Below are 26,292 nucleotides of genomic sequence, written 5' to 3' on the forward strand. Positions count from 1 at the left end.
GCTGCTACTGGTCGAGAGTAGCTACGACCAGAGGCAGTACCGTCTGCCGTTGCTCCCTCACCAGGTAAGGTTACAACAAGCATTTCAAGATGCTAGCTAACTTTCTATTCTAAATTCTTCTCCATATCAGAGTTTTTTTGGATAGTATATGTCCATTCATCCCGCCTCCAATCAATGTGTGATTCAGCCATGTAATTATTTGATTATTTGGTAATTTACTTATATGAAAATGACATTTTTATAATAATATAAAGTTTTATATATACTTACCAGATAATTACATGATCTGAGCCTTCCCTCCTCCCCTATCATGGATATAGAGCATACACGAATTGAGCTCTTTAGCTATGTTGTACCCATTCTTCCCCGAAAGTGGGCGTGCCAGTATACCTACACCCAAAACAAAAGAGTGCTACAGCGAATTCAAAATTTTGAGCTGCCGTGTAAAGTAGAAACTATGGCTATGTAATTATTTGATAAGTATATATAAAACTTTATTTTATTATAAATATGTCATTTTAGATTTTACTACTTAATCAGAGGCATTGGGGAATTTTATGTTTTATATTTAACCCTTAAACACTGAGCCTCTATTTACAAAAGTGTCTGCCGTATGCCGGCGGCGTTCGGGACTTAGCGCCGAAGCGAAAAAAAGTTTTTTCAAAAAATCACAGCACACTTAGTTTTTAAGATTAAGAGATCATTTTTGACTCCTTGGTTTGTCATTGCCTGAAGTTTAGTATGCAACCATCAGAAATGAAAAAAAATATCATTATCATATCATATATAAATATTGAAATATATGACAGTGCAAAAAAAAAATTTCATATATAATTGTATACAAATCGTGCTGTGAGCAAAACGGTTAATGCTAATGAGTTATTTTTTTTTCTTTGCATTGTACACTAAATTGTGATGATTTTGGTATATAACAAATTGTAAAACGATCAAAGCAACACAGAGAAAATATTATCAAAAAAATGATGCATGAATTCGTAACGCGCGGACATAAAAAATTTTTTTTCAAAAATTCACCATAAATCAAAATATTGTGCTAGAGACTTCCCGTTTGTTGCAAAATGAAGGTAATTGATTGAATATTACTAGACTGTAAGTGTTTTAGCTTACAATTGCAGTTTTGGACCATTTCGGTCGAGTTAAAGTTGACCTAAGGTCGAATTTTTGCTATTTATCGTGATTTATATGAAAATATTTCAAAACTAATAAAAGCTACAACCATGAGTTATTTTTTGTTGTATTCTACATGAAATTGCGCACATTTCCATATATAAAACTTTATGTAACGGCTATTAGAAAAACGGTGCAAACACTACGACAAAGTGACGAAAAAATTTCTGAGATTTTCGGCCGAGTTATCGCGCGCGGATGTAAGGAAAAAGTTTTTTTCAAAAATTCACCATAAATCAAAATATTGTGCTAGAGAGTTCCGATTTGTTGCAAAATGAAGGTAAATGATTGAATATTACTAGAATGTAAGAGTTTTAGCTTACAATTGCGTTTTTCGACCATTTGACCGAAGGTTGAAAGCACTTATCATTTATATGAAAATATTTCCAAACTGATAAAAGTTACAAATTTTGTTTTTGTTGTATTTTAAATGAAATTGCACACATTTTCATATATAAAACTTTTGTAACGGCTAATATAAAACGGTGCAAAATTACGACAAAATGACGAAAGAATTTTTGAGATTTTCGGCCGAGTTACCGCGTGGATGTAAGGAAAAAGTTTTTTTCAAAAATTCACCATAAATCGAAATATTGTGGGAGAGACTTCCAATTTGTTACAAAATGAAGGTAAATGATTGAATATTACTAGAATGTAAGAGTTTTACCTTACAATTGCGTTTTTCGACCATTTTGGTCGAGTCAAAGTTGACCGAAGGTTGAAATTTTTTGTAGTCGACATACGGTACGTCCACTCGGCACCCGACAGACAATTTTAGTCAACGTACAATACGTCCAGTTGTCGTTTAAGGGTTAACAAAATATACTTCTATGTTAGTCTGTAAATGCCATTGAATGAAGTGTAACTATTTATATTAAAAGGCAAAACTTCAGGGAAAGAGACTGCAACACTACGTGTTTACTTCATCCCCAAATGCATAGAGCAAAAATTATATGGGAAAATAGTATAAGCCTTTTATATCTTTTAGCAATGAAGTATACTGTACATTGCCTTTCATTTTCTACAGTTCCTATCAGTATTTGGTATGCCTCATCACCAGTGGGTTACTGGCCTGCCAGTATTCATCGTAGCCCTGACAATTATGGCGAGACAGCAACATCGCATGAAACATCCTACAAGGTTAGTCATTTGGTACAAGGTTAATGGTGGTTTATATGACCTGTAAGATGGGCCCCTCATAAAAAGGCAGATTTACACATTTTACTACTTTTGGTCACCTTTTGTTTCCTGCAATTAAGTTAACTTTCTTCATTGGTCTTCATATTGGTAAATGTGTGACAGTAATCATCATGTTGTGATATTTTTTAACTTTCCCTTTACTCGATTGAATAGAATAGAGTATAGAATTTTGGCCAAAGGCCAAATGCTGGGACCTATGAGGTCATTCAGTGCTGAAGGGGAAATTGACAGTAAGAAGGTTTGAAAGGTTGAACAGGAGGAAATCCTTGCAGTTGCACTATGAAACAATTGTTTGAGAGTGAAAAGTCAGATGAAAGAAAGAAGATATGAACAGAGGTACATTAAAAGGAATGAATGAAAGAGGCTGTACCTGGGACCAAAGGGATGCTGCAAACACCTTAAGTAATGCCTACAGTGCACCACGTGAGGTGCACTGAAGGCGCTACTCCCCTACGGGGCCTTTACTGGATTAGACTTGAAGTAAGTTATCTCTGCAGTATCTTTCTTTTATCACTGCTATTTTTGAGCTTAATATCCATATGTTTCTATTTATTTTATGGAGAATGTATCATTCCATCAGTAATATCAGTCCATGTGATTCATTACTATTGGTGAAAGTGCATGTGGTCATGTATATACTTTACACTGCTGGTCGATATATGATTGTTTCTGTGGAACCCCTTCATTTATATATGACCACATTCATCTTTGAATGGCCCTAGACACTGCAATTTTTGTCAAACAAACAGAAGAGGTTTGTGAATAGCGCAGAGCACGTCATCTGAGAACTTAGGTACCCATCAGTCACCTGCCTGGCTTTTCTTGTATTTGGAGCGCTGTTTACAGCTCTGCGTAATTTCCCAGAGTGTTTCTCCTCACAGCAGCCATGCCAGTTTCATTGATATTCCTAACTCATTAATTTAATTGATTATTTTACAACTTTTCATCACTCCTTTCAAATGAGAAAAGTTTTTTTTTTTTTTTTTACCAACCAGTAGAGGATAATATTGCCTGGATTGCAGTTAACAATTGCTAATTAGAAGTGATATTTTATTTTTCGTAGAGACATTCTTCTTTGCAGGGATAGCAATAGTTTGAGTCTGTTTTTCATTGATTTGTGTATTTTGCTTATTTTTGTATAGTGTTAACTTGTGACTTTTTGTGTTTCCATTAATTACATGGAGTGCTTACTGCTTGGTACTTGACACCACATATTTAGATTTGTTTAACGCCGATTTGAATCTATATGTTGTTTACATCACCTATATTGAGTGAAGGTAATGTGAATTTCTAATGAATGTTCATATTCTTATTTCAGATGGCCAAATCCAGTATACTTAGGGGCATATGGAAGTGGACTTATTTCAACTCTCGCATGTTATGTTTTTGCTGTCGAGGCACATAAACACCAGCCAGTCATTATTAGTCTTCTTATGTGGATATTGGTACTGGGTCATTCATTCCTATTTTATAAACTTCTTACATGTAAGTTTGCATTTTAGTTGTTATGTTGTACTGTTTGTACATCATTAAATTTGAATTAGGAAAGTGTAGTTTTTGAGTTTTATTCGGGACCACTATTTTGTAACCTAATGTAATTTCATTTTTATTTTAAAGGGTTTAAAGTATGAATCTGTACGGAAAGCTGTAGTGAATTTAGTTACATGGTGATAATGTTGCCAGTTTTGTTCATGCAATATACCCATTGATCATTGTTTTTAAATACCTTCCTTGCAGGTGATCCTGGAGTGGTACGATCTGAAGGTCCCCTTCAAGAAGTTTTACGTGGTGTGGGCGAGGGGGTTGTTCGTGGTTATTGTTCAGACTGTCAGTTAGCATCCCCTCCACTGTCACACCATTGCCGGTTATGTGAAAAATGTCACCACCAGGCAGATCATCATTGCCTCTTTCTGAACACATGTGTGGCAGTCAACAATCACTGGCATTTTGTAGTGTTCATCATGACAAATATAGGACTTATGTTTGGATATATTTTTGCAGCATACAAAGCTACGATACCGCAAAATGCAGCAGGTGACTGGGTTGATCAGTTGTGGGCACATCTATGGTACTTACTAGATGAAAACTTATGGACCTTCCTAATGTTAGTGTGTAACATTGCTTCTGTAGTTTGGGCATTTTATCTTTTAAGGTGAGTTTGAAAACTTTTGTTACCTTTTTGAATGGAAATATATTGCAGTTGATTGCATTCATACAGTGTATAAAACTCATTATTTAACTGCATTGGCTATCTTTGATGTATTTTGCACTCGGTACCTTTTTCTCCTTATTCACATATACGCATATACAATAGTTTACTCCATTGTTTAGATATGAAAATAATGTGTTTGGCATCTGCAATTTACTTCAAATTATATGTTGAAAAGAATGGAGACAGGGAGGTCTTTGTATGTTAATCATTGACATTTAAAAATTCTTGAAGCATTTTACTTACTGGTTAAATTATGACATGATGAATGCATATATTCATTGCATTTCTGTGAAATCGGTAATTAATCAGTTAGGTTAATCCAGATCTTAGGCGTTTGCCCAGTATAGTTATTAACACTAATTATGCTACATTTTTTTCCTCTCCACACTATGGGGTAGTAGTTTGGTAACATTAAGGGAAGAACAGATAAACAAAAAGTGTAATCAGTTTATCTAGCTAATGTCAGGTTTACAGACACATTAGAAAAGGTAAATGTCGAGTTATGGTTTTTATATTTTATATTCCATGAACTCTGGTTCTTTTAAAAATATATTTGATTGTTCAGTTTTAAGTCTCCTTGTTTAAAATTCAATATAAAGGTATAACATGAAAAATTCTATTAACTTAAAATATATTTACAAACTGAAACATAGAAAATTAACAAACTTCATGTATAACACCAGGAACTTCTATAATAATATAAAGGTCTATTGAAGATCTTGCGCGTATAATCAGGATCAGGAAAAGTACTGCACGTGATTACAATCTGACGAAGAATCATGCGTATCTAAGGATGAAATAAGATCCAAGGACCAAGAGTCTAGGGTCTAGTACCAAGAATGAAGACGAATGACCAAGGTCTAAGGAGTTCTGCAAAATTTAAACATATTTACAGCTATATAACTGTTGATATAATATAATTAAGTTCTAGACTGCAGAAAATGCACAATGAAGTAAAACTTAATGCAATCCTTATTGTTTATACATTATAAACTTTTAAACACTCACAGGTTAACATATGACATTTCAATACACAAACAATCTTCATTAGTTATACAGTATACACTTATAAACACTGAATCACAGTATACACTTATACATAGAAAAATTTATATAAAGGAGTCTTTTCAGTACTTAATGTTACGGGTGGCTAGGTGTCAGGTAGTGATCAGAGAAATGCCGGGGACTCTCCATGTTAAGAAAACAAAAAAAACAAGGACAACCAAATAAACAAAGAAACAACTTCTTTAGTCCATGGAGTGAAAATATATACAAGAGATGGCAGCACAGCATTCCTCGACAAACCCCCTACTAAGTTTGAACGACAGGCTTAAAAAAAAAAATTATATGCATCTACTGATCATATCTGAACACAAATTATCAGACCCTCTTATGTACTCAATAAAGAAAGAATATGGTTGCAAACTTAATGCCCAACACATAAGGCGGTCATTCTTATTTTTCATACTACTAAGATACTTAAGAGGTGCATGATCAGTTTGAAGAACAAATTCTTTACCATACAAAAATTCTTTAAATCTTTCTATTCCCAAACAAATCTTTCTATTCCCAATAGTCGAGTAATTTAATTCAGATTTATTTAACTTCCTACCTGCATAGCAAACTGGTTTAAATATACCATCGTGATCCTGCAATATAACAGCACCCAAACCATGATACGACGCATCTGTTCATAAATAAAACTTCTTGTTTACATCAGGCAACATCAAGATAGGAGATTTTAAAAGATAAGCTTTAAGATCATTGAAACATTTAAGTTGATTATCAGACCAATTTAATTGATTACTACAGTTTTTCTTCAATAAATCATTAATTGGGGCAGACAAAACAGAAAAGTTTGGAATAAATCTATTGTAATACCCTAATGTTCCCATAAACGAACGTAAGTCCTTCTTTGTTGTTGGAACAGGCATATTAACAATATCATCTACTCTGGATATAATAGGCGATAAACAGTTATTTCCTAGTTTATACCCAAGATACTTTATTTCACTGAATGCAAAGAAACATTTATCAGGACCAGCTGTTAGGCCATGGTCACGAAGTCTTGAAAGAACTAACTTAATATGATTAAGATGATTATTCCAGGATTTACTGAAAATAACAGTGTTATCAAAATAACAAGATACATTTGATAACCCTGACAATACTTGTCTCATCAATCTTACAAATGTTGCACACGCGGTTTTAAGACCAAATGGCATCACTTTAAATTCCATTAACCCATACTTAGTAGAAAAAGCTGTAAATTTCATAGCTCTAGGATCTAATGGAACCTGCCAGTACCCCTTACACAGGTCTGAGTCAGTAAAATATTTAGCGCCATTCATTTTATGTAAATCGTCATTTATACTAGGCATCGGTTCTGCATCAAATTCTGAATATTTATTAAGAGTTCTAAAATCAACACATAAACGTATACTTCCATTAGGTTTTCGTACAATAACAGGTGAACAATAATCAGAAGTTGAAGGTTGAATAATATCCATATCAATCATTCTATCTACCTCCTTATTGAATTCATCGAGCAAACTTAAAGGAATTGGGTAATTCTTAGCTCTGATTGGTTCATCACTTTGCAATTTTACATTATGAGAAATAGTCTTAGTACGACCAGGTGTATCACTCATGACGTCTGTAAATGACTTCAATAAACATTCAAGATCATTAATTTTACCAGACGACAAAGATTCACAAAGTTATAATTACCAGAGTTTTCATCTCTTGATGACAGTTCACAACAATTATCGTCAGTAACGGCAATAACAGGCTGTATTTCAGCTTGAAGAGCTGAAAACAAATTTGATGAATTTACAAGATCATTTACTTCTTGTTGAATTACACTAACCTTAGTTCTGCTATGATAAGTTTTAAGCATATTTGCATGATATAACTTTAATCTATTTCCTACTTTGACATAGTAATCAACACCATTAGAATGAACATCAGTGATTACATATGGACCTTTCCATTGCATAAGGAATTTATTTGAACTATTTGGAAGTATAACCAAAACTTCATCATTAACCTTGAATTTACGAGAGGAGGTTTTCTTATCAAAATACTCTTTATATTTCTTGGCACTAACCTTAGCATTATTTACTGCAACTTCAGCCATGCTCTGCAATTTATCTCTAAGGTTAATTATGTACTGATAACTAATAGTTAATTCTCCATCAATACTATTATTAGATACCAATTCATGCAAAATATATAATGGACCTCTTACATTTCGACCGTACAGCAATTCAAAAGGACTGAACTTTAAACTATCAATTGGAATTTCACGATATGCAAATATGGCAATATTAATATATTTATCCCATTCATTTGGATTATCAATACAAATTTTCTTGAGCATATTTTTCAAAGTTCCATTCATACGTTCAACCATTCCGTTACAAGATGCATGATAAGGACTTGTGTAAATGGCTTTGATACATAATAATTTATTAATTTCAGACATAAGATCAGACTTGAATTGAGTGCCAAGATCACTAAGGATTTTTTTGGGTATACCAACTCTACAAAATATTTCCATTAATGCCTCAGCTACAGAAACTGTGTCAATATTGTGTAAAGCAACTGCTTCGGGATATCGAGTAGCCATACCTATCACCGTACGAATATACTTATGACCTTTCTTAGTAGAAGGAGTGATAGGACCAATTAGATCAATAGCAATACGTGAAAAAGGTTCATTCACAATGGGCATTGGCACTAAAGGTACTTTCTTTGGTTTACTGCTGAACTTTTGACACAAATGACAAGATTTACAAAATCTATGTATATCTAAGCTTGCCCTCGGCCAATAGAATTTCTGCATGATCTTATCTATAGTCTTTCAAGATGAAAAGTGTCCCGCCAACAAAGATTCATGTGCTAACTTCATGATTATATTACGGTACTGAACTGGCACAACTAACTGTAATTTACCCACATCTTCAGGTTTACTACTTTCAATGCACTTACGATATATTAAATCGCCAATATTTTCGTACTTTATTGTCCGACATTTTAAGGTTACACTTTCTTCGTTATCAAGCAACTTACGAATACTAGCAAGTGAAGGACATTCATTTTGATACTTACTAAATTCATCAGAATTAAGACTGTATTCCTTATCCAAAGATTCAAGATTACTGGACATAGGACGTTCCTTTACTTTACTCTTAGCTTTTGCTCTCGTTACAACATTAACGTTAACGTTACGATCAGAAGCAAACTCATCACCGTGAATTAAACTTAAACCTGCATCAACATTATGTTTAAGTCCAGGTATAAGACCAATAATGACATCTGCGCAACGTATGGGGGCAACAATAGCTTTAACTTTACCAGAAAAGAATTTAGACTCAACAAATGTATGCACTGTATTTAGGTACAAAGGTCTACCAAGATAGTCATAAACTTTCACTTTTCTGCCAGGAGGGTAATTTAAAGGTACTAATGTATCTCTAACAACCATGGTATTGCACCCAGTATCAAAAACTATCTCAACTGACTGATCAAAAATCTTTCCATTGGTATCAGTTACACAATTATGCAATTTTTCTTCACGGCCAAGCACTACACCTATTTTAGGCACTACTTTGTCAGATTTCTTATTTAATTTGTACACAGAGCAATTAGGACGAATATGACCAGCTTCACCACAATGATGACATTTAACATTAGAATCAGATTTAGTTACCGAATTCGAAACTTTAGGAGAATTTGAAATTTTATCAGCAAGAGGTTTAGCATGAAGTTTAGAGTGAATTTTATCATTACCCTTACAGCATTTCTTCATACCATGAGCAACTAGATATCTATCGGCACTCTCAGCAAGTTGACAAATTCTGAAATGACTGTTCTAGTAAAAATGAACGAAGATCATGAGAACAACTAGATAACATTTGATCAAAAATCATAAAATCTCTAACAGATTCATAATTTTTCTCTACATTTGCTAGTTCCAACCACTTATCAAAATATTGTCCCAATGTACAATTGAACTGTACAAAACTTTCGTCAATATCAATAATAGAATCTCTAAACTTCCTTCGATATACATTAGAATTTATGTGAAAAGCTTTAAGCAGAGCTTTCTTAAGTGCAACAAAATTATTGACAATATCACTGGACAAGCTACAATAAACTTTCAAAGCTCTACCACACAATAGAGTTCCCAATAACATTGAATAATTTGCTTCTTCCCATTTGTAAAATTTCGCTAATCTCTCAAAGCGATCTATGTAAAAGTCTATTTCGTCTCACGGTCTCGTCAAATGGTGGAATTTTAGGCAAAGAAGACCTTAAGGGATCAACAATGGGATTATGATCTGGGCGTAATCAGGACTAGATTTCAATTTAAGTATCTCTAATTCATGTTTTCTCTCTCACTCTAGTTTTTATGCTTTACTCTTTCTTCTCTTTCTTCGTCTGCTTTCTTTCAGACTCATATTCTTCTGAAGCTTTAACTGTTTCTTCTCATTAATTTCTTCGTCTGTCTTTCGGTTTTTCAGACCTCGTACAAAATACATCCATATTCTATCTGAAGCTTTAACTGTTTCTGTACAAATTAATTAATTTGAGTACCAGTAAGGCCTTGTTTAATTGCACTGTCAATTAACGGTTTAACATCCATAATGTTAGCAAAATTAAAAATCATGACTGTAAACGATAAATAAACGAATGCACACAAAAATACATCCAAGTTACATTCTCTTGAAAACAAGTGAATCAAGATACTTAACCTCTAATTAACGACTAGAAAATTACACTCAACAACGTGAGTAATCAAACATCAGAAAATTTAAACACTACCTAATGAATCAAAAGGGAAGTTAAACTTTGAAACCAACAAATAAATTATGTAACAGACTGACAATATAAGAACAAGTCATTTAAAAGCAAGCCCATTATAAACAATAACACAGTTACATTGTTAGATTCATAAACACTGAATCAAAAAACTAATTCATAATGTATTGCTGTAAACAATTTCAGCAGGACATTGAGGAAAAAATAAGGTTTCAGCCTATGCTCATATGATTTTGTAAGTAAAAACAACTTTATATAATTGTTTTTAAGAATCAACACAAAAATTAAGCATTTAATCAGATACAATCAACCTCTAATTAATGCCCTGTATTCAAATAAGAATGCAAAAGTTATTGTAAGAATCAACAAAAACATATAATCAAGATACTATAACCTATAATTAACGCAATCTAAAATCTAATAAATAAAAAAAACGCATTGCAAAACATGTTTTCTTAAAAAATTTTAAATCAACAACAAGACAGCGACATACCACCAGCCATAAATTTCCATTGCCAACAACAACGAAGCCTTGTTATCCTTTTAATAATTTCAAGGTCTTACTGTTTATATCTGGAACTTCCATAGAATCAAAGGGAAGATAAACAAGACTCAATTAGAAACCAACAAATACCTGGATAAGTCCAAGTCCGATAACACTTTTCTTATCACGTCCTGGTACCTTTACAAAATTTTTAGGCCATTTTTTTGAAAACAGAAAACATTAAATTCTATAAATAAACAAGTCATCCTACTCACTGCAATGCCAGATAAGAAAATGTAAACAGACCAGTTATGGTTTTTATATTTTATATTCCAGTATTAAGGAACTCTGGTTCTTTTAAAAATATATTTGATTTTTTTTGTTCAATTTTAAGTCTCCTTGTTGAAAATTCAATATAAAGGTATAACATGAAAAATTCTATTAACCTGGAGTCCAAAAATATATTTACAAACTGAAACATACAAAATTAATAAACTTCATGTATAACACCAGGAACTTCTATAATAATATAATTGGTCTATTGAAGATCTTGAAAATTCAATATAATCAGGATCACTTAAAAAATTTACAAACTGCATGTATAACACCAGGAACTTGATTACAATCTGACGAAGAATCATGCGTATCTAAGGATGAGATAAGATCCAAGGACCAAGAGTCTAGGGTCTAGTACCAAGAATGAAGACGAATGACCAAGGTCTAAGGAGTTCTGCAAAATATAAACATATTTACAGCTATATAACTGTTGATATAATATAATTAAGTTTTAGACTGCAGAAAATGCACAATGAAGTAAAACTTAATGCAATCCTTATTGTTTATACATTATAAACTTTTAAACACTCACAGGTTAACATATGACATTTCCAATACACAAACAATCTTCATTAGTTATACAGTATACACTTATAAACACTGAATCACAGTACTGTATACACTTATACATAGAAAAATTTATATAAAGGAGTCTTTTCAGTACTTACTGTTACGGGTGGGGTGTCAGGTAGTGATCAGAGAAATGCCGGGGACTCTCCATGTTAAGAAAACAAAACAAAAAAAACAAGGACAACCAAATAAACAAAGAAACAACTTCTTTAGTCCATGGAGTGAAAATATATACAAGAGATGGCGGCACAGGATTCCTCGACAGTGAAATAGACATATTAGTATGAACATCCTAGGACCATCATGCTCAGGACTTTATAATGGCTCAAAGTCTTGCATGAGGTTACCCTTAGCACCACAGTTCTCCACAGCATATTATCTTCCAAACTATCAGGAGGAGGAAAGGAGGAAATTAGTAAAAGCAGGGACATTGATAGACCCAGAAAACTGGGTATTACAAAATTTGCCTTTGCTGTTCTATCATGGTTCCTGTTTATTGAAATAGTTATGACTATTGATAATTGTCTACACTAGTGCTACTTTTGGTTTAGCACAAGTGACATCTGACCAGATGAAAATCTGTGAAGCTATGAGATTATATGCTCGTGGGGAGAAACATCTGAGGCATAGAAATTTGGTTTGGTTATTGGTGAGAAACCATCGTGAAGTTATCAAAACCACAGTTTGCATGGATTGAGTTTAAAGTATCATTGCCTTACTGATAAGAAACCCAAGGGATATGGTGAAAACTTTGAGCTTTTCCTTGGAAATACCATCACCTTTTTCCTAATTTCTAATACATTTTTGTTATCATCAAGTGTTATTTGGTTCTTCACTGAGATGTGCGTAAGCACAGTTGGCTTTGTTTTGACATCTTATTTCTGTTTCAGGTACCAGTTCCAAGTCATTGGATCACAGCAAACTACTTTGTGTCGTCTAAAGTTGGGCGCTCCTTTAAGCAAACTGACATTCAGAGAGAAGCTACGGAATATTTGGACTTTCCTCATTCGCGGTAGAGTTCCCCTTAGCAACCAAACACATTACTTCAATGCAGTTTAGGGTAACTTTTGTATTTTGAAAACTATCAACTACTTAAGAAGAGTTTTTTTATATAGGATCTTAGGATTTTTTAATTGCTTTTAGTGGAGGATATATGAAAGCAACTAATTCTTATTGATTCTTATCTTCATTAATTATTTTGTATCTTGTAAAGTACAACAGTTGGTAATTAAAGCATTTGATGCATACAATGCATATTGGGATATTATAGTCCAAATTCTTTCATAAGAAATGTGTTTTAAGTACTTGAATGTATTTGAGTACTTTGATACATTTTTGTATATAGTAAACAGTTTATGCACTGCTCTCTATTGACAGGAAACAAACCAGGGACATTTTCTTATACGAAACAAAGCATGGAGACTTCTTTTTCACTTGATTTCTTATTCATATATAGGAGGCTTGTGTTTCTCAGTCTGCTAACTCAAGTAATTGAATCATTATCTGCCATCAGCAAGGTCGACCAGAGTGATTGAAACTAAGGTACAGTGGTGGTTGCATATGTGAAAAGATCAGTCCTTCCTAGCTAGATATAGACATTCCTTGTGAGGCTGCAGTGCTCACTTTGTTCTGCTTCTTGAACTTTTCTGTTGCAAATGTCATTGAGTGGTTGTCAGCGTATATTTTGCACAAGGTTTGGGATGATATGGTATTTTTGTGGTTACATTACCCTTGAATGTCTGTACTACACAGTATGTACTGTCTCAACATTTCAGTGCATAGTCCCAGCACTTTTCTTTATTTTTATTACCTTTTGATTCTCTGTTCTGATATTTTCTTCCATTTTTCATTGAAGCAAGTGTTCTGGCAATTAATATTAGTGTTCACTCTTCAAATCATCAACATTTCCTGAGGTATTTTATATTGATTTACACTGTGATTCTCTAGAGATGCTTGCTAAGTAACTTTTTCATGGTCATCAGTTTCTTGCCAATGTGTTTTCATGGACGTGAACTCTTAAGTGCCTGTATTAGTTGTTATGAAAAATGTCTGTAATTCATGTTTTATTTTACTGATAGACACAATTCTAGCCAAGAGGAAGGCGTTTTAGCTCCTTGTCAACAACAGTTTGACCTTTTGAGAAGCCAAATTATGATGGGAAGGTTGGGTTATCTATTTCCTTCTCTTTTTACACATTTGTCCAATGTCTTTAATTTTACTTTGTCATAAATTTTACCTTTCATTAAAAAAAAATCCTATGGTTGATTCCTAGGTCCAGAAAGAAATGTGACTCAACAGACATCAAAATACTTTTATGTTAATGATATAACAAAGTACCCGATCCCTATACTGTAAATTCTTAATGGCTGCCAAAGAATATTTGAACTTGGTTGTTCCAAGTGTATAGGTTTCCTTTATTTTTACTGGCACCTTATAGCCATTTTTCTAGAGGATGTCTCTTTACTGAGAGAGGCCTTTAAAGATACTAGTCAGTGTTACTTGTGTCATATTTTCAGAAAGGTTGGTTCTTATTCAAGGTACCAACATCAATAGTTTCCTTTGTTTACTGTTGTACTTTCTCCACTCGGCATACAAACATCACCCTAATTTTCAGTAATTGTTCATAGAAGTTCCATTTTAACAGAATTTGTACAGGGAACCTAATAATTACTTTTATAGCATTTGATGTTTCCATTCATTTCAGAAATCACAATACTTCATGTAGGTTGAATAGCACTTAGACATGGGAAGATATTTTGATGGGTTTTTGTAGAAAGCTTGAGGTGAGGAATTCCAGCTTTGGTAAAACATTACTTGAATAATGAGTAGATAATATGCCTGTGCAGTATCTTACTTTACCAATGGCTGGAAAAGACCTATATAAAATACAACTTTTATAGTTTTGGAACACCATAATTGATTTTAAAAACATGAAATATTAAAAAAAATTGAATTTATCTACTTAGTGCAGGAATATGAAAGATGGTTGTAGGTAACAAGTCTAAGATGAGGAAATATTAATAAGGAAAAAATTTAATTTTACCGTAATTTGAGTATATATTTATATATACCTGTAATCATCTTTACATGTAAACTATAATAAAGTTTCACCAGTTCTGGCACCAAAATGTAGCATGCATTGTAACAGTAGATATACATCCAGGTACTGTTCAATTGAAGAAAGTATGCACCATATTAATGGTCACTCCCTTATGCTTTTTATATGATTTTAACATGTGAAGGTGTTTTGTTTCTCAAGCAGCAATTACTTTTTGCCAAAAATTCATGTTTCCTATTTATAGTAGAAAAGCAAATGTATCAAGTGCTGCATGTAAAGGGAAGAGTATCTTTCATAGACTCATAGGACTAGCTTAACAATGAGTAGGTTTTGTATTTGTAAACAAGAAAACATGGTTTTGAAATACAGCATAAAGTCTAGAGAATCTTTGCTGCAGAATTCTTCTTGTACACCTCTAGGAAAATCTCTCTAGATGTCAATAGATCTTTAGAAGAGGAAGACCAGTCTGTAGCTGGGCTTCTTTTACCAGGGATGCAATCTTGCATTCAGAGAGGGAAGTTCTAAGGAGGATGAGATAAGTAAAGTATAGCTGCATCCTAAATTGTTCTAAATGATAATAAAAAAAGGAGTTGAAACTTTGACACAAGGCGACTGGAGGTAGGGAATAGACCTACTTTAAAGAAAGGAATCAAGCAATGATCTGTTTTGCCCATGTGATTAGAGGGAATGATTTAAATGTAAAAAGAAACACATACCAGTGCCTAAGACCAAAAACTAAGGAATGGTAGCGTGATTGTCATTGTCTTGGATTGAAGTACATGCCACTTATCTGGCTAATCAGCTGTTTGCTCAGTTGAAGTTGTGTACCAAGGGAGTGGACTAACAGAGTATAGAAGGATGTGAAAGGGAATGTATTAACTTTGGGTTCAGCCATACATGATACAGTATTTCACCTATGCTAGTCACAAAAAAATTGCTCAAGAAACACACACTATGGATATGAAACAAAGGACTTAAGAAAGTGTAGATGTCAGCAATTGAAAAAGAGTGACTGAGGTAAGGATTCAAACCCTCAGAACATAATAATTTTTTGTTTTTGCCATTATGGAACTGTTTGTCAGAATTATTGATCATAGGATGTTGGTGTTCTTGAATTAATTATCTCCCTTACCAGTTGACTGTTTGAATGCCAATTGAAGTCGGGTGTAGTTTTATAAAATAAGTATTCTGATTTAGAAAAATATTGTCTCGCGCAACATATTCTCCTTGAGTTAAACTTGACATCCAACTGATTTTTTGTATTTTAACATTTGCATAGTTTCACAGTATCCAGTATATTAAAATGCTTAATGAAAGAATTTGGATTAAATAGTAAACTGAATAGGAATATGTACCAATTTTGAAAAAACTACTGCAGTGCATAGAATTTTTCTATGGATATAAAAATATTTATAATAATTTCTACTGCAAAAACTTGTTGGTTTTTAACAGAAAAAAATCAAATTAAGCATATTCAATGAGAATATAAGTATCAAATACTTATTTCAAATGAAAGTTGCAAAATTAGTTGTAGGATTGCAAGTGATACATTGTACTTTGCATATCCTTTTACAGTATTTTACTTTTCATAGCATTGAAGAAAACTGATGGCCTTAAGCGTAACTTGGATGGTGATTAATTGCGATATAAAAGTACTGTACCAAATGTGAAATACTTGTATTATATTGTACAGAGATGAAAAGGTGTTTCTTTTCATATTGCTGTTTAGTGTTGCAGATAAGTTAACAACTGTGCATTATATTAATGTCTTAGTTGCTTGTCTTGGGAAAATATATTTATGGGGAATAGTTATCTGTTAATTAGCCTTGCACACCAGGTAAGATTATGCACATACTCTTGAAATTAATTAACTTTTGCCATACATTTTTTCTGTTTTCAAGAGTTTTATTTGTCTTGAAAGTGAAATATTCATAGATGTATTTGTAGAAAATACCATAAAATCTTGCATCTATAACTTCTTAGGGGGTTTGGATTGTATGGTAATAACAGATCTCTCGTAAAAGAGAGTTTTCTGGCCTAGACAAGGATTCTAACACAGAACAATACAAATGAACCTCAGTGTGAGCTTTCTTAGAGAAAAATTGTGCTATTTTTTAACAAATCATCCTTAGGGGAACACCTAGCTTCAACCTAATTGTGTCAAAGTAACCCTAATTATAAATAAATTGAAATTATGATTTACATTACTGTACATAAGTAATGAAATATATACTGGATGCTTAACAAGGGATGTTCATGTAACAAAATAATTTTAATTTTGTTTGTAAGGTATACTGTATAGGGGTGGCAAGGATGTACATGTTTACATGGGAGTTGCAGGTGATGCGGGACATACGAGATGTAAATTGTTTTAAACAATGAGACAGTCTGTTAATGTTCTAGTATACAAAGGTGCAGTTGAGATCAAGGGATGAGTATTTATTATCCAGTGTTCACTTAACAAAGAATTTTAATCTGGATTAGTGACATGCTTGATTGCGTGATCTTCATCTTGATTTCCGTTGGTTGGGCAGAGTCCACATTACACCACCTACTCTCATTCACACTTCACCATACCTTGTTGTAGGGTAGGGGAGGGACTCGTGTGGGCATACCCACCTCAATCTAAACCAACTTTCACCTTGTCTGAAGTACAAAGTAGATCCTCTCATCCCCATCTCACTCAAACTGACAATTAGTATCCACTTTCACAACTAAAATGCACCCATTCATTGACATCTGTGGCATGTAGTATTATTTTAAATACAATATTGCTGTAGACTTTTTCTTGATAGCAAAGTGTCTGCTAGATGCAGAATTCTGATAATTCTAGAATTCACTGTTCTGTACTTGTTATTCATTTATGAACTTAGGACACACTAGTATTGTTATTTGCTGATATTTTCAAAGTGTAGTACCACTGCTAACTGCTAAACTGCATTGTTGGACTCAACAGTAGAAATGTCATAATATACTATAACTGTGTATTTTTACAAATAATATTTACAGTTGGTCATTGATTTTGATTCAGAAATGCCATTATATCAGAAGTCATGTCACCACCGATTGTACGGTAGATGTAAAAATTATTTATTAAACTGTGACTCCCACATCCCACCCTAGTTGGGACACCTGTTTGCCTCTATATAATGTTTTTTAATATAGTTATTGAAACATGTTCCATGTCCTTTTTGAGAGAGCTCAAGAGATACCTGTATCTGGATGATGACTTTGCAACATCAGTAATAACAACAAAAGGAATTACTTTAGTAACTGATGTATCTTTGGATATAAGGAAGATGTCATCTGTTAAGAAGGATTAGCATGTCATTGGTGTTGTGACAGATTGTTAGCATAATGGATAAACCTAGGAAATTCAGCAAGGTCAGTTCTCATCAACTGGTAGTTTCAGGACATTGCAAGTTATGAAGCACCTGAATAACATTCTTTTTTGGAAGAATAATTCACTTACAAGGAATTTGCAGTGTCTTGGCGGGACTATTGCACAGGGCTGGTGTGACTTTAATGGGAAATAACTATAGTTTATTAGAGCACTTAAGAATTTCCCATCATACCATGCCTTGCCAGGTTTAGATGTGGCTACCTTCATTTTTTAATTTTTATAATGAGCTGTGTTTTTATTCTGAGCTCAGCTACCCTTCCTGTTTTAAAACATCTCCAGTACATTTTTCATTGCCAGTGAGCTAATGAATTTCAGGAACCCAAAGATTTTTTTAGATGAAACAGTCAGTTTTGTAGGGAGTACCTGACAGGCAACTTCATTGTTTCTCTTTATTTACATCAGGTATCCAAAGTTTCTTATTGCTTGTTTATAGAATAATATATTGAGTGTCATTTTGCCCATATTATAATTTGTTAGGGTCTTTGGTAATACTGTTCCACACTGACAAAAAGCCATTAAAAATGGATTTTCCAGACTATAAAGTTGCTTAAGGGTGGTTCAGGTACAGGATGCTCAAATTTGAATAATGCCGAGCCAGATATTGTCTTGTACTACATGGTAACAATCAGATTTATGGGAAATGAGCTTTCAGTATTGCAGATTTGGCTCTTGTGACAAGTTTAATTTTGACCTTTTGCCAAGCCCTGTGAGAATTATTTTGATGTAGACGTCTGTTCAAACTATTAATAATAATAATTATAGTGGCCATTTGTACATCATTTGTCAATATAATAAAGACAACTTGGTTGTCAGTACAATAGCTTTCATAGGTAAATTGTTCTATATATGCATAGTATTATATTTTGTAAAAGGGCCATCTCTGCAGATAGTGAAATTGTCTGATAATAAACTGGTTTTGATGTTTTAGCAATGGAAATTAGAGTTTGTTCATACTCTTCTATAAAACACTGTAATGTATTTAAAATAGAATTCAGGTTATTTTAAAATTTCATTGCATTACATGGTACAGTTGTATTAAAATCAGTTTTAAACTCAGATTCTTTAGGCACAGAAAGAATCCCAAACTAACTCAAAGGATTTAGGCATTTATTCCATTTTGATATATGGTAGTCCCTTCTCCTATACAGTATACACTGTGCTATTTGTGCTGAACTTTTTGACTCTGAAAAGAAAGCATACTGTAGTTGTTTTAGTCCTCATTAGTGGAATTTGTCCTCATTGGTGGAATTTATGTTAATAAGGACTATGTCAAAGTTATGGTGGATAGATTTTTGTCATTACTTTTCACAGGCAAATTCATGTTGATTTATGAAAGCCAGCGAAATGAGACTTGAGATTTTTAGTTAGCATAACTTGTCAGAGGTTGTGGCTTTCTGTATAACCTGCACTTGAGTTTTTCAAGATATCTTACAGCCAACAGCAGTTTCCAAAGTTCCTAACTGACTTGTGTATCACACTGAACATTCAAATTTGGGGGGATATATCTAAAAATGCATCACATCTAAAATGGTAGCCCTGCAAAAGTCATCATTATGTTACTAACTGATAAATAAAGAAATTTCAGCCGAGATCTATAAGTTGAGAAGTTAACATATGAACAATAATAATTGTTTTGTAATTGAACTCACTTATCTTGAATACTTACCTGCACAGACATAGTTAAAATGATTTAACCTAGCTTCATTGTCAGATGCTGTTGGTAAAGAACTTCTCCAAAGTTCTCATGAAAAGACCAATTACTTTCTCTTGCTGTAAGAAATATTAACACATTGTGAATAAACATGTATCATGTCAGCATATTTTGAGAGAAGGAAGAACACTTCCAGCTCTAAATGTAATTTTATGGAATACATGTTTTAGTATGGGGTTACGTGTGAAATGCAGTATGTCTGTAGATACTGGTACACATTGTAACAAAATGTGTTAATGCATTTTCAAGTTTTTAATGGACACAAATAGTATATGATGCAAAACTCCTAAAAGGATTAAGGATGGGATCAGTGTAGATATTTTTTACTTACATACATAGTTCTGTAAATATTAGATGAAAATTGAAAAGGGTGTTTCCGTCCATCTGGCATAACTTTAACGTAACTGGTGGATGTAATGTCTTATTATCTTTAAAAAAAAAAAATAGAAAAATGCATGTTAAGTGTTCTCTGCAGGCCATACTACTTCTTCTTTGTCTTCAGCTTTGCCCATTTCTGTATGGGGGTTGCTGTTTCCCATCAGCCTTCTCACAATACTGTACTGTACTTTTTTTTACAAGAATGGTTTTTTTTTTTTTTAGCATACTGCAGAAGTGTTGACCTATATTTTTGGATTGTGACATGTGCAACCAAATTAGAACAATGTATTTTTACAGTGGAGAGACTATAGTTTATTAAATTCCATTTATATTTTCAGAACATGTAAATCAGGGATGCATTACAGTTCAGTTTTGAAGGTGTCAAGTATTCATACAAAAATATACTGAGTATATGAACTTTTCATTGTTTTTTTTTTTTTCCCGTCATAGTTTCATAGCATTGTCTGAACAAGTACATACACAGAAAATGTACTAAATGCATAAAGTTGATTGAAACTCGGTATATTTATGTAGTGCAGTACTAATTTACAAAGGGTATATTTTAATAACGCTGAGTATTTTGGGTGAAAATACCTGTATAGTACTAAATGTAGTAAAACTGGAGGCATACCAAAGAACAATGGGAGATTTTTAATTAGTTTGAAATGCAAGATGTATAATTCAAAATGTAAATATGGATGCCTAATGATATGGTTGTAGTAACTCGAAACAGTAATTGCCTGGTTACCAAGGTGGGGTTTTATTTAAATTGACCTTCACACCAAGAAAAGTCAAGGTAGGTTAAGCTTGTATAAATGCTGTACACCTCTTTTAAAGTTATCTTACTTGAGAATGTATGTGAACTTGGCTCTTATCTTTAAACTCCAGCATTGGCAAATAGGATAGATTAACAGTTAACAAGCAAGGACTATTTTTGTACAATACTCTTATCTATGAGCTTTAGTTACAATATTTTTGACATGTTTTTTGATAGCCTTTATGTACAATGTCAAGGAGTCATTATCCAGGGGTACTAAAAAAGGCCTTAAAAGTATTTGCAATTACTCACTGATGAAAATGTAGCTACCATGAGGTTATCTGAGGTAAAGGGTCTCCAGAAAAAGTCAGTACAGTTACTCTACATGCTAGTGATGCCTGCTGTGTCTCTCATTACCCCCTACCTCCTTAATGTAAACAGAAGAGACCATTATGTCTGTGGCAGAGCAAGAGCCACTTCCTGTAAAGCTACTTTGCAAGCAAGCGCAAATCTTTTCTTGGCAATTATGGAAAATGTCTCTTTCAGAATCTGGAAACAATTTGATGTTTAAAATAAGACATTAATCTATGACAAACCCTTAAGGCCTGCCAACTCATGTCTGGTTAAACTATTCATGAATAATATGAAATTAATATAAATGAATCCTATATAAGGTTTTGTTTTGGAAAGGAATATATACTTTGATATATGTATAATGATCGAGACCTTACAGTATGAGTTCCAAATGTGTAGATCACTTCCAGTGTATGCTTTTCCTATGTACCCAAACCTGTAGAAATGTAGGTGCCACTAGCAGTAAGGCAGGCACAGATCTGTATATTTTTGTGACCAAATATAAAATTATATCTTGATTTTTGAAGTATGATGTTTTACTTTAAAATATTTATGTTGGTAATTTCTATTTCTGTTCAGATTTATGTTCCAGATGTATAAATTCTTTTTCATATCTGTTAAAGCACAATTTTATTATAAATATAATATTCTCTAACTTTCTAGCTCCAAGCATTTGATTGTTGACCCACTGCTTAATCAGTACCCCTTTAAGAATAAAATAAAGGCCATAGAGTTTATATTCTGTACAAAATTTTCCCACATGACATTGCTAATAATCACATGACATTCAGCTAATAAAAAAATAAAGGCCATAGAGTTTATATTCTGTAAAAAATTTTCCCACATGACATTGCTAATAACCACATGACATTCAGCTAATAATCATAAAAAATAAGAAAAGTGGGAAGTTGTGGCAGCAATTACATTGCATTATTAGAATTTCTGGACAGCTGGAAAATTATTATTGAGTTAAAGTGTATGATAACAATTCTGTATCAGTCTCATTGTTTCCTGTGTTGCAGTCTCACTTATTGTTTCATGTATTATTGAGGTTGTAAAAACAAGTTTTACAAAATTTGGAGGTAAAACAAAGTACTGATAAGGTACTACAGCAGCTTTGGGTAGGTCAAACATTTAGTCTAACAATTATATATGTTACCAGGTTATGTGTCCTAAACAATGTTTCTGTAATTTTTATTTTTATACAATGTAAAACTGTAGCAGCAGTCTTACTACTAAAATAAAACACAATTATCTGTTGTATATTTTTTATGCAGTAGTGAGGTTGCTGCTATAGCACTGTTAATTTACCTAGATGTCCCTCTTTTAATAAAATAGTAGTGTTCACAAACTGAAACCTCTTTATTTCTATTAAATACAGTAGCTCACTGCATGACTAGTTAACTGGAAAATTGGGTGTCTCCTTTTGCTGAGCATCCCACAGCCACTGGAACCCATTCAGTCTCTCTTCCATGGCTGTCCTAATACCTAATTGGACAATTTTTGTTCTGTCTACTTGTATTTTTCAATTTTTCCATTATGGTTTTCCATGTAAAGTTGTGGATGGCAGTAGTTGAAATGGGGACAAATCCTACTGACAATCCTCAGACAACACTAGAAGAAACGAGCAAGCATAGCCCACAAAATCACTGGTCATTTTAATTAGTGTATTGGTACAGTAAAACAGCTGAATTAGATCGTCACATGTCAGAAGAGCCACTTCCTACCTTTGAGACATTTGTTGTTGCCAAAAGTTCTTTCTGTATGTGTTCGGAACCACCACAAATAAAACCACCTGTGCAACAATTGGTTTCCACAAATACACAAAGGTTCCAGTGCCTGATTGCCATCACAATTTATGACTGAGGAGACATTCCTGAAGCTACAAACTATGTTCAGTAGCTGGAATTCTTAACCCTTAATGGATGGACATCATCATATGAGCATCTATAACAGGTTTTGAGTGATGGACGGGCTAACTCTTACGAGTATTAATATTTCACGCCATATAATTTTGATGAATTTAATGGGAAAGATGTTCATAGCACTTCAATGGTTGATACATGACTTATGGCAACTGTGTAGCTCAGTGCAGGACAGAGGGGGAATTAATGTAGCCTGAGACTTGATGGGAGAATGTATTGCCTCTCTATATCCCATGACGTCTTTTTATTAAATTGCTCATAAAAATACCCAGGGATTGCTGTTGGTTCTAGTTCTTATCTTTTATGATAATATGTCAGTTATAATTGTAATTTTGCAAAGAAATAGCAGAAAAAACATGTATACCTCACAAAAAGTTACTGCATCTCCCCATCTCAGTACTGTAAATCTCGCAAATATTTTACAGAATTTGTTACTGAATTTAGTTCTTATCTGCTTTGATATTGTGTGAGGCTGTAATTATAATTTTACAAAATAAAATAATCAGAAAAAACATGTATAGCTTGGTAAAATTAGCATATTTTTGTGAGTGTCTTGTAAAAGAGACCCCACATAGGGTTGTAAATAGTTACTTTCAACTTCCCGTGGAAGGTAGGGAAAAATTTTTAAGACTTTTTTTTTTTTTTCTTACACCATGTGCATTTGCATATCTTCCTCTTTCCAATGATGTGTTTTTTTCTTAAACTGGCCAACCTTAAAGTTTTCCAATGATGTGTTTTTTCTTAAACTGGCCAACCTTAAAGTTTGCCTGATCTGGGGGTGTGTTTAATATATATCTAGCCTGTCCCTGTAAGGATTAACACTGTCTCATTAGTTTCTCCACTGATGTCTACTTGAATGTGTCTCATACACTTCAACACTTACCCTTGGGTGGCAGAATTCAACATAGCTCTTTCAGCAATATTTTGATAATAGTAGAACAAAACCAGTTTTATCAGTACTGTGAACCTAGTTGGTTGTAGAAAATTGGTGAAAATACAGCATTCATAGTTTCATAATGGCCAGATACCATGAAACTGTCCATGTTTCCAAATCAGGGAACTGCTTCAGGAAGTAAATATTCACAGCCAGGGAGTTACAAAATGTATACTTCTTTCAAGCCTTTACTTCATTAAGAACTTCACCTGGAAATATACAAAAAACAAAGTCCTCAAAATTATTTATATGATCAATAAACATAAGATTTTACATTGAATAAGGCAACATGAATTAAAAGATCACAAAGTATTACCTAATTTCACTGCACTAACAGTGTGTGTTTAGGCTGGTTATCATTTTATTCAGTACCCAGCTGTGTTTGTACTTGCTTTTATGCATTCTTTTTTTTTTGTTTGGGGGGCCTAGCATACAATATGTTGACTACAACCCCCTTAATCATTTTGTCTTATTTCTACTAAGAAATCATGGTTTCACTTGAAAATAACCCTATTAATAATGCACATATCCTCAGATGGCATTACTCATTTCATAATGTGACTTTAGCTCAAGGTCACAAGACTACAGCTATGTATAGTGTTTACTATGACCTGTCTTGCTGGCTTCCCTCAACATAGTTTGCTTGGACAAACTTGCAACTCATGCCTATCACTGGATAAGGATGCCAATGTGTATTCATTTTGTCAGGGCCAGACCTGTTTGCTGCATTATATTTGTGATCTGTGTAAAGGTTCCATTTATGCTCAGAAGTTAATTTACAAACTGCACTGTGAGGGCTTGTGCCAAGGCTTCCTCATACCCTGCTACCTATGAATGGGCCTTGGTGTTAACTTGTCTGCTCTCTTGGGCAAAAAGCAACCAAAAGTATGTAGCTTTAAATGATGTTTCAGCTCTTGTGATGCTGCCTCCTTCAGTGATATCCCAGGGCCATGCTGTGAAGAAAAAAAAAAAAAAAAAAAATCTCATCCTGTTACCATTTCTGCTTCAAAGGACTCAATCTCTCAAAGGAATGTTGACTGTTCTGACAGTTGTTTTCTATTCATTCCTATTTGAAATATTCTATCATTTGCCTCCATCATTTTCCTCTCCGGCCAACATTACAATTGTCAGGGGACTTCCTTCCCCTCCTCCTCCATTTTCCTTTGCAGACCTTCCTTTGCCTTTGACTCCTGGTGTAGTGGATACCCCACTCTCTTCTCCAAAGGATGGTACCTGTTGTCTGGTAGCCATTGTGTTTGATTATCATTTTGCTTTGCCTCACTGACCCCCCCCAACTTCTAAATGAGCCATGTCCTCCTCCTCTGAGTGCGCCTCTTCTACGCAAACATGCAAGGAGAAAAGCAACATTACTGTTATTCACACTTTTCTGTTTGCTCTATGTGCTCAGTTTTCTGGCTGCAATTGGAATCAATCCTCAAGGGATAGCCATGAATCCAGGAGGAGGAAGGGGAGCTCCTGATATTGCACCTCTTTTCATGGATTAAGCCTGTGAGCTGCCCTTTGCAGCTTTTAAATACTGGTAGACTCCCAACATCGCTCCAAAGGGACAAGGTTTGATGTGATCTTCAAGCGGAAGACTCTGATAAACCTGCTGAAAAACTTTTCACCTCTGTGAGGTATGAATCATCCCTCACAGAGGTGCTAGATTGGATGTAGCAGCCTCTAAGGGGAAATGTCTGTCACGAAACTGCATTAGGACGATGAAGTGTCCTCGAAGACGGAGTGAGATTTTATTGGGCCCCAAGCCCATCTTGTTAATCCAAAAGATCATTCTTGTGATGATGCTGGGCTGCAATGCTATGTCCTACATAGATTCTTGCTGGACCAAATATTCTGTTGGTTTTGCTTCCCCCTGTAAATCACCCAGTCATCCTTGGAGTGGCATACCTTCATGAAGTTTTGCAGAGAAGGCCTCACTAGATGTACGTAGCAAGA

General features: G+C 33.8%; 1 protein-coding gene and 1 long non-coding RNA gene across 4 annotated transcripts in view; one reads left to right on the forward strand and one right to left on the reverse strand.

The window, feature by feature from the left end:
* LOC136845291 (uncharacterized) overlaps positions 1–16,682 on the forward strand; it is a 46,329-nt gene extending 29,647 nt beyond the window's left edge. For both annotated transcript variants that reach the window (XM_067115469.1, XM_067115470.1), the window contains 4 exons: positions 2,216–2,328; positions 3,707–3,873; positions 4,126–4,540; positions 12,707–16,682. In XM_067115469.1, the coding sequence (XP_066971570.1) occupies positions 2,216–2,328; positions 3,707–3,873; positions 4,126–4,540; positions 12,707–12,875 (864 nt within the window). In that variant the 3' untranslated portion in view covers positions 12,876–16,682. The remainder of the gene's footprint in view (positions 1–2,215; positions 2,329–3,706; positions 3,874–4,125; positions 4,541–12,706) is intronic.
* Positions 16,683–20,572: 3,890 nt separating this feature from the next.
* The window catches only part of LOC136845294 (uncharacterized), a 676,812-nt gene continuing 671,092 nt past the window's right edge, over positions 20,573–26,292 (reverse strand). The window contains exon 8 of one of the 2 annotated variants that reach the window (XR_010855135.1): positions 20,573–24,545. This is a non-coding gene — a long non-coding RNA (uncharacterized lncRNA). The remainder of the gene's footprint in view (positions 24,546–26,292) is intronic. The other variant, XR_010855136.1, reaches the window with a different exon arrangement.

This window comes from Macrobrachium rosenbergii, chromosome 13 (assembly GCF_040412425.1).
Source record: "Macrobrachium rosenbergii isolate ZJJX-2024 chromosome 13, ASM4041242v1, whole genome shotgun sequence".
Taxonomy (NCBI): domain Eukaryota; kingdom Metazoa; phylum Arthropoda; class Malacostraca; order Decapoda; family Palaemonidae; genus Macrobrachium; species Macrobrachium rosenbergii.